This window comes from Salmo salar, chromosome ssa23 (genome assembly GCF_905237065.1).
Source record: "Salmo salar chromosome ssa23, Ssal_v3.1, whole genome shotgun sequence".
Classification (NCBI taxonomy): domain Eukaryota; kingdom Metazoa; phylum Chordata; class Actinopteri; order Salmoniformes; family Salmonidae; genus Salmo; species Salmo salar.
In genome coordinates, this window is record NC_059464.1 from 26,107,247 (window position 1) to 26,117,166 (window position 9,920).

Below are 9,920 nucleotides of genomic sequence, written 5' to 3' on the forward strand. Positions count from 1 at the left end.
AATATAATAAAATATATATGTAAAAATTGAAGATGCAATGTCCCTACTTTCTTTATGGATGACTTTGAGATAAGTCTCCACAGACTATGCTCAGATAGTTGGTCTCCCAGGCAGAGAGAATGGGTGTCTACAGACAGACTCCTATTCCTAAGTGGTGTTGATGTGCAGGAGGTCACTAGTTCAGATGTACTCACAGTGATTATGTCATGTGAGAAGATCTACAGTGGCTTGCAAAAGTGTTCACCCCCTTGGCATTTTTCCTATTTTGTTGCCTTACAATCTGGAATTAAAAAGGATTTTGGGGGGGGTTGTATCATTTTATGTACACAACATGCCTACCACTTTGAAGATGCAAAATATTATTTTTTATTGTGAAACAAACAAGAAGTAAGACAAAAAAATAAAAATAAAAACTTGAGCGTGCATAACTATTCATTCCCCCCAAAGTCAATACTTTGTAGAGCCACCTTTTGCAGCAATTACAGCTGCAAGTCTCTTGGGGTATGTCTCTATAAGCTTGGCACATCTAGCCACTGGGATTTTTGCCCATTCTTCAAGGAAAAACTGCTCCAACTCCTTCAAGTTGGATGGGTTCCGCTGGTGTACAGCAATCTTTAAGTCATACCACAGATTCTCAATTGGATGGAGGTCTGGGCTTTGACTAGGCCATTCCAAGACATTTAAATGTTTCACCTTAAACCACTTGAGTGTTGCTTTAGCAGTATGCTTAGGGTCACTGTCCTGCTGGAAGGTGAACCTCCATCCCAGTCTCAAATCTCTGGAAGACTGAAACAGGTTTCCCTCAAGAATTTCCCTGTATTTAGCGTCATCCATCATTCCTTCAATTCTGACCAGTTTCCCAGTCCCTGCCGATGAAAAACATCCCCACAGCATGATGCTACCACCACCATGCTTCACTGTGGGGATGGTGTTCTCAGGTTGATGAGAGGTGTTGGGTTTGCACCAGGCATTGCGTTTTCCTTGATGCCAAAAAGCTCAATTTTAGTCTCATCTGACCAGGGTACCTTCTTCCTTATGTTTGGGGAGTCTCCCACATGCCTTTTGGTGAACACCAAACGCATTTGTTTATTTATTTCTTTAAGCAACAGCTTTTTTCTGACCACTCTTCCGTAAAGCCCATCTCTGTAGAGTGTACGATTTAAAGTGGTCCTATGGACAGATACTCCAATCTCGGCTGTGGAGCTTTGCAGCTCCTTCGGGGTTATCTTTGGTCTCTTTGTTGCCTCTCTGATTAATGCCCTCCTTGCCTGGTCTGTGGGTTTTGTTGGGCGGCCCTCTCTTGGCAGGTTTGTTGTGGTGCCATATTCTTTCCATTTTTTAATAATGATTTAATGGTGCTCCGTGGGATGTTCAAAGTTTCGGATATTTTTTTATAACCCAACCCTGATCTGTACTTCTCCACAACTTTGTCCCTGACCTGTTTGGAGAGCTCCTTGGTCTTCATGGTGCCGCTTGCTTGGTGATGCCCCTTGCTTAGTGGTGTTGCAGACTCTGGGGCCTTTCAGAACAGGTGTATATATATACTGCTATCATGTGACAGATCATGTAACACTTAGATTGCACACAGGTGGACTTTAATTAACTAATTATGTGACTTCTGAAGGTAATTGGTTGCACCAGATGTTATTTAGGGGCTTCATAGCAAAGGGGGTGAATACATATGCACGCACCACTTTTACGTTTTTTTTTTTTAAATAAGTATTTTATTTTATTTCACTTAACCAATTTAGACTATTTTGTGTATGTCCATTACATAAAATCCAAATAAAAATCCATTTAAATTACAGGTTGTAATGCAACAAAATAGGAAAAACGCCAAGGGGGGTGAATACTTTTGCAAGGCACTGTATATGTTCAGTTCAACAATAAGATCTTGAATCACAGAATGGGCATTATCTATTCTAAACCACTATGCTAATTGAAACAGCATAAAAGACTAGAAAAGCAGCAACACCTGCTGTACAAGGAGAATATCAGAGTATTTCCACTGTTTGTTTTTCTACTTAAGGTCAGAGGCAGGGAGTAAATTCCATCATATGACATCACCATGTGGCTCTGTCAGCAGAAAGCTGGCCTTTGCCATTGGGACATGTGCTCTAAAAACACGAAAACAGGAACAAGACACCGCCATATAAAAATACGTACTCCTCATGTTTGAATCCGGAGATCACTATTCCTGTCGCCCTGCCCGCTTTATCCGTCCTCTCAAATGCTCCCTTCTTCAGTTCTGAAGCCTACCCAGCCCTTACCCCCACCCTGCTCTGTCATCAACGAATGACAGAGCAGCCACATACTACAAGCCCACACTGCATAGGACCAGTGCAGTAAGGCCAGGTTCTCCTAGTGTCAGTGGCATCTGTCAGTCACTCCTCCCTCTAAAAAATACACACACACTGCACACACATAGGGAGGGTGATGAATAGTATTGTATATGTGAGCTCTGAACAGCACCGTGCTGGTAGTAACGAGGTCCAGGATCACACACACTGAGTCAGATACCCACACAGTGTCTTTTATTGCTTCCTGCTATTGTAATGGGGCTCACACATATATATCTGCATGTCAACACAAGGTCACCCTATTTTTGAAAGATACATATTGGAATGCATCTGCTAATCCTCGCAATCAATTTTTTATTCTCTCGTTATTGCAAGGACATAACCAACCAAGTCCAAATAGCATATACAGTATTTATTTCACATTTTATTTCACATAAACATGTTGATGAACAACCCTACCCTAACCATATACAATTATATACAAATCTGTGGAAAAAGCTAGTTTCAGTGCCATTTCAATTATAAATGAGTAGTATGTCGTCCCTGGTTCAGAGTTGTGATCATCTGCACTATTACATTGTGGCAGTGAGCCCCACTTATCAGTGCAGGAGCAGAGCATGCATCAAAGCTCTCAACCGTGAGAAGCACTGAGGATAGGAAATCGACTCAAAGATCAGGTATGCTGTGACTGCACACAATATACTGCAACCCCTTGAGAGATAGATTAAGGATCTGGTAAAAAAAAATAAAAATAATCTGCAGTGCTATTGATCATGAATTGACACCGTAGCCTTGAGAGGTAATTCTTCTCACAAACAATTCCCACCCACCTTCAGAGAGGAAAGGGTTACAGAGGTCAAGGTCACAGAAGGAGAATGGGGAGTAGTAAACCCCAGTGCTCCCTCTGTGTGTCCTAGCTGGCCTGACTTCTGTCTTCCACCTACATGCCCTCTGTTTTTCCAAGCCTGCTGTGAAGCTTGACCCTGCTGATCTGAGTTGATCTGAGGGCCACCCTGAGCCCTTAAACTGGAGCAGTAAGTCCATATTAGAGTTCGAAATTAGGCCAGACTCTTAAAATAGATTTATGACTCAATGGGCTATTGTTCCATTGTGTTACTGTGAGCACCACTCAAATACTGGCCAATGCCCAAAGGGGGCTGTGCAAAATAAGACAAACGTTTTCCAAAGAGCCCCTTTCACGTAAATGAGGGACAAATGGGAAGCAGTGTGAATACAGCCTACGTCATAACAACAAGGCTGGGCTGGCTGGGTAAAGAAGAGCAGAGCTGTTATGATACCAGGAAGATCTATGGCTGGAACACCTACCTAACCTTAAGAGGTTTAAATATGTTGACAACCTCTGAGTGAAACAAAATCCAACAGTCTATGATATGTCTACAGATTAAATGCACTCAATGAATGAACATCGAATCACTGCAATCAATCATTTATGATTCCACATAATCTAAAATCCAAAAACAGAGATAAAGTTGATGGCATTGTTGTGAGGGGATATGATTTCAGAAGTCAGACGTGAGGAAGGAAGGCATCTGATCAGGACGTTTGAGATGATGAACACCAGCGCTGCTGTTCCAACAGGAGAGAGGATGACCTCCTGACCTTTCCATTGTTCACCTCTCTGCATATGGGATAGAATCTGGACTTTTTATAGATCTCCTTCTGTGCCAAGGAAGGCTTATGAATGGACTATCAGTATTACAGAATGACATGGCACAGGCGCTCATGGTGGGATCTGGTATTGATTTCGGAAGATAGCAATGGCCCTTTGGCTACTAAGAGGATGAGGGGTGGGGACATAGATAAAGGAAGGGACAAAACGATGCTGCTTTCTATTTATCCATTTAACTCTTTATGATGTCTCAATAGATTCATTGCTTACTGTAAGAGGATATAACTACTATAGTGCCAGAGTTACAACAAAATGAATGACAGACAAGTAAGCCAACATTCATCCTGAGAGAAACCATAAACATGCTCACACAAATTACATTAACGTCTAGGATCGAGGTCTGTGCTGTAGAGCCAGTGGAACATGTACATTGTCACTGATCACTTGGTGAGAATCTGCCAAGAATGGTTACTCATCTGTGGAAAGTATGTTTTAAACAAAATGCCTCTGAAAACCACAAAGTGATTACACTGACATTTTACTGCATTTTCCAGCCTTGGTGCCTTTACGATTCCCCGTCAGCTGCGTCTTTAGTCTGTGCTCATGTTTTGATGTGGTTGTATTTTCTGTTTATATAGGCCTATAGACTGTTTCATTTCCCTGTGTTAACCACATAGTATGTATCTGGGGCCAGCCTTGAGTAGCCAGACCATGCTAATCCCGTTAGTTCAATTAGCAACGGATGTCAAATGTCAGTGTGTGGCGGGTCAAATGAAGTCAGGTGCAGCACACAGAACTGAGTAAAAACGTAACTTTACTCGAAAATAAACCAACAATATATTCCACGTTGGGAAACACACCAGCTCACAGAAATACCAACCACTTAACAATGAACAAACATGCACAAAAACCAGAGGGAAAACAGAGGGTTAAATAATGAACATGTAAATGGAGAATTGAAACCAGGTGTGTAAATCAAAGACAAAACAAAAGGAAAATGAAAAGTGGATCGGCAATGGCTAGAAGGCCGGTGACGTCGACCGCTGAACGCCGCCCGAGCAAGGAGAGTGACCGACTTCGGTGGAAGTCATGACAACGGATGACCGATGCCACACATTTCCATTGTTCTACTCTACTAAATATTTCAGAAGGCAGCCTGAAATTAGGGTTACTGCTACACAGGGCAAAAATCTTTGCACACTATGAGGTTAAGAATTTAACTAATGTATACTGAGTTTATATTTCCTATATGATTTGGAGATTGAATTCTTCATATTAGATATCCTTGGGATGTGTTGTGGAGGATTGCCCAGTACACAAGAGGCATTGCACTACTGTAATTCCTCGGTTGCTAGAGGCAACAAAACATAACATACTTGAAGGTCCATTTCAAGTAGGTCATGTATTTTCCTGTAAATATAATTTGTTGGGAGGAGCTGTGAGAGGACTATGGGAGGACTATGGTCTGTATTATGATCATTCTAATAACTCTGTTTAATAGAGGAGTCAGCCGCTTGAATTCTACATCATTTCTATCATGAATTATTCATAAAATCCATACGCCGTTACCCTAAATTACACAGCCTTCACACTCCGGCAACTATGATGTCACCTGCCACCAATGAGAGCTCAGATAAGGCTTGCATCTCTCGCTTTCTTTCTCTCTGAGTCATGGAGCCTGTTACAAGGTTTAACTGCAATAATAACTCTGATGTAGTGCTGCTGACATCAGCTGCCAAGCTCACCATTTCCCACACACGGCTTTTAATGTCAAATATGTGATTGAATTTGCGCAGCTCTACATCCCTTACAGATGAACAGAGGGGTGTGTCTTTGATTTTAAATAAATCCATAGAGAATAAATGCCACTAGCAGAATAACATTACTGTTGTCAGTCTCTTGTGTAGCAAGGCAATCATCTTCAGTATAGGGAAGCTCATTATGAACCTTTAATTAAAGGACACTGTGGGGACCGTTACGTCAGATTGGTATAATAAAGTGTTATGATGACAGCAATCTATAACGCTCACCATATAACATGACACTGACAATGATTAAATTATGGTTAATGAGTAAAGGAAGAGGACCTCCAAGTCTATGGATGTGTTATTTGTAGGCCAAAGACCGCCCTACGGGTGTGATAGTGGAAATAATTGGGGGTCTCTGATAAATTGGGGGAGTGAGAGATGCGAACAGCAACACAGGAGAGAGAGGCTGTTTCCATAAATCAATAGGGCCAATGCACACAAGCCTGGGATATCTCCGTTTCTATGGTAACTGGCTGTATGGTCCCCTCCCCAATAGATGGCTGCTGCCTGACTGCCTCACTAGAGCAGTGATAGAATACACTCCGTAACAATCTCCAGCGTGGCACAATAACCTACTTCCTCTGCCCAGCCCGGAAGACCCGGATGTAGAATATGGAATGAAGGAGAACAAGAGGAAGTGAGAGAGGGGGAGATAGGAATCTAAAGAGATGTATACTAGGTTTTGCTGTCTTCTGTGGCTAATAACATTGAGTATCATAAAATATGTAATGAAACCCATAGATACGGGTAAATACTGTATATCTATCTCCATGATGATATGCATATTGGCTCTAAAATGTGGTTATAGTGATTTACAATTAAACTCATAGTAAGAATAGGATGGGATTATCAGAGAATAGAAAAGTAATTGTCAATATATGACAATCACACTTTCTGATGACACCCACTCCCTGTGATGTGCTGTGACAACTAGTTATTACACATCACACCAACCAGCATGGAATGACAAGTCTGACTGGAGTGGAACATGATGCGTCCATTATAAATCTACACAAGAATAAAATATAAATCCACAAACCACTTCCCAATTTTGGGTGTCAGGTAGCCTAGCAGTTAAGAGCATTGGGCCAGTAACCAAAAGGTCGCTGGTTCAAATCCCAGAGCAGCCTGGTGAAAAATCGGTCAATGTGCCCTTGAGCAAGGCACTTAACCCTAATTGCTACTGTAAGTCGCTCTGGATAAGAGCGTCTGCTAAATGACTCAAATGTAAAAAAATTAAATGAGTGCCGTAGTAGACAACAACATACTACATGGTTATTTGTGTAAGGCTGACTCTGACCTTGAACTGTTTAAAATGTAAATTGTGTATAAATTGCAACAATAATGATCAGCACAAACCTGACATTTCTATCTGTTTAGAGCAAATATTCACACATGTATCTCTATGGTCAAGCATTTCATATCTAGGCATCTCTAAAGATGCTGTCTGGAATAGGGAGACCATGCAGGGAGCAGCTGCTGGGTATCCCCTTGGCTGATGGCTCATGGAGGGATGAAGACAGGACACTCACCGACATGTGTGATGACACAGCCCACACGTTTCTGGAACTCCTGCAGAGACATCTCATCCTCTATCAGCCAGCAGAGCATCTTAGGGTGTGGGCAGCATCTGCTCTTCTCTTCGGTCCACTCTACTTCGTCAACACGCTCTCTCACCGGAGGCTGAAGCACCCTCCTCACACAATGCCTCCCAGTCCGCAAGCACCTCTGAGGGATGATGTGAAAGAAGGGAAGCAACTTGAGGGTCTGAGGATACCTCTAACTCCACTGAAAATATCTCTTCACGTCAAAAATGACAATACAATGTAGCATAGTACGTGTGTGTGTGTCATTAATAATGGATACTCACACACACACACACACTCACTGGGTGAGCCAATCAGGAGGATTTCACGGTGCTTTCAGGCAGATGCTCGGCTTGCTGTAATAAAGGCTGAGTCAGACACCAGGAAGCAAATCAGAGAGCCGCTACCTGCCTTGGGGAGATAGGGGGCTAATGGATTCACTAACACAAAACCTGGAGATATAGAGCCACTGGAACGGAGCTAAAGTACCTCATGGGGCATGATGAAAACTTTGTTTCAAGAAAATAATTTAATTCATTATTATTATTATTTTATTAATTATGAAAATTATTATTGTCTAAATGGCAGACAATATAACAGAAATCCAACTATGATATTCAATAATATTATAGCAATTTAAAATATAATATTGTAAGTAAAGGATTTGATTTTCAAGTCAGGCATTTTAATAATGGAAATATGTAGGCTGAAATTGGCTACTAGCATAAAAAACTAAATATGTAGATATGACTATTAATACATTTAGCATTACTATTGTAATGTCATGAAAGAAAGCATCATCAATAGGCTGTTTACCCTTCTTTTTGGTTTTGAAACCCCATCCAATAATGGCAACCCACCCCTCTACTATTCTGTCCCACATTTTGATGAAATCCAGCCAAGAGATGAAATGCAAGCCAAGAGCATTATCGTCTTACCACATGCCAGTGCTCTTGGGACCGTGGCGATTGCCTAGGAGATGAGCATTGAGAAACTGCCCAGCAGACATCTGCGCTCCCACTCCATTACCACTGGAGACAATCATGTGACGCATAGCTGGTCGTGACAGCTGGTCGTGACTGGTGATGAGAGGTATACAATAATATCAGAATGAAAATGTGTAGGCTATAGGCCTACATATTATTTTAACTTATTTCACCACTTATTTTTCATACATCATTCCTAGTACAACAGAAACGACCCTCCCTAGTGTCGATGAAGAAGAGATGGAGGAGAGGAAGCCGCTTCTGACTTTTGAAATGCTACTGTCGCTCACCTCTCTGATTGTCGATTCAGTCAAGGTGACTAGAAGCAGCCTTGTTTTGGTTAATTGTGTAAATGAAGAACAGAAGAATAGTACGATGCTGTCATGGCGAGACGGTCGATGGCGGTTGGAACAGCGCGCTTGTTTGAAATGGAAAAGTGTTGCGGTAGCTATTGATAAAGAAGATAATCTAGGCGAAGCAGCTACTTTACAAGTGGGATGCACTGTTGAGCTCTACATCCCGAGGGGTTCGTGCTGATTGTACAGAGATTGTGACAGCTGGTTCAATGGTGTCCCTTGAGAAGGCAAGAATAAGATGCATGTCAGGAGAAGTGCAGTATTATCAAAAGGAGACGTATACTTGGAATACAGGGGAGGAATGGAGGGAAAATGAGAGGCAGAGGAGGTCTAAGAGAGAGAGGGAGGAAGAGGGTGAGCTTGAGTCGGGTTAAAAATGGCATAAAAAAAGGGAGATGGTTTGTTAAAGAAGAATGGTAGAAAGTGCAAGCAGAGTGAGCAGAAGACAGGAGAAGAAATGGAAGTGAATGAGGGAAAAGTATCGGAGGTGGTAGGTGTGGTGAAGTTTTCTGAGCCTGAGGCTTGCACTGAGGGTTAGGATGAAGATGAGTCTGTGACAGTAGGAGTGAAGTTTTTGGAAAAAGTGGACCCTTGCCTTTTCGCTGATGTCACAACGTCCACAGAAGGTGGCACCTCTCCCCGGTCGGGCGGTGCTCGGCGGTCGTCGTCGCCGGCCTACTAGCTGCCACCGATCTATACTGCTCAAAAAAATAAAGGGAACACTTAAACAACACATCCTAGATCTGAATGAAAGAAATAATCTGATTAAATACTTTTTTCTTTACATAGTTGAATGTGCTGAAAACAAAATCACACAAAAATAATCAATGGAAATCCAATTTATCAACCCATGGAGGTCTGGATTTGGAGTCACACTCAAAATTAAAGTGAGAAACCACACTACAGGCTGATCCAACTTTGATGTAATGTCCTTAAAACAAGTAAAAATGAGGCTTAGTAGTGTGTGTGGCCTCCACGTGCCTGTATGACCTCCCTACAATGCCTGGGCATGCTCCTGAGGTGGCGGATGGTCTCCTGAGGGATCTCCTCCCAGACCTGGACTAAAGCATCTGCCAACTCCTGGACAGTCTGTGGTGCAACGTGGCATTGGTGGATGGAGCGAGACATGATGTCCCAGATGTGCTCAATTGGATTCAGGTCTGGGGAACGGGCGGGCCAGTCCATAGCATCAATGCCTTCCTCTTGCAGGAACTGCTGACACACACCAGCCACATGAGGTCTAGCATTGTCTTG

The 9,920-nt window shown here is 42.3% G+C and overlaps 1 protein-coding gene across 12 annotated transcripts in view; it reads right to left on the bottom strand.

Annotated features, from left to right (window-relative positions):
• LOC106584308 (guanine nucleotide exchange factor DBS) overlaps window positions 1-7,679 on the bottom strand; it is a 90,789-nt gene extending 83,110 nt beyond the window's left edge. For 7 of the 12 annotated variants that reach the window (XR_006761582.1, XM_045706536.1, XM_045706535.1 and 4 more), the window contains exon 1: window positions 7,271-7,678. Coding sequence is in view for 11 of the 12 variants with exons in the window: in XM_045706536.1 (XP_045562492.1) it covers window positions 7,271-7,349 (79 nt within the window). In the remaining variant the exon portion in view is untranslated. Of the gene's footprint in view, window positions 1-7,270 lie in introns of all 12 variants that reach the window. The other 5 variants (XM_045706531.1, XM_045706530.1, XM_045706539.1 and 2 more) reach the window with 3 other exon arrangements.
• Window positions 7,680-9,920: the final 2,241 nt, after the last annotated feature.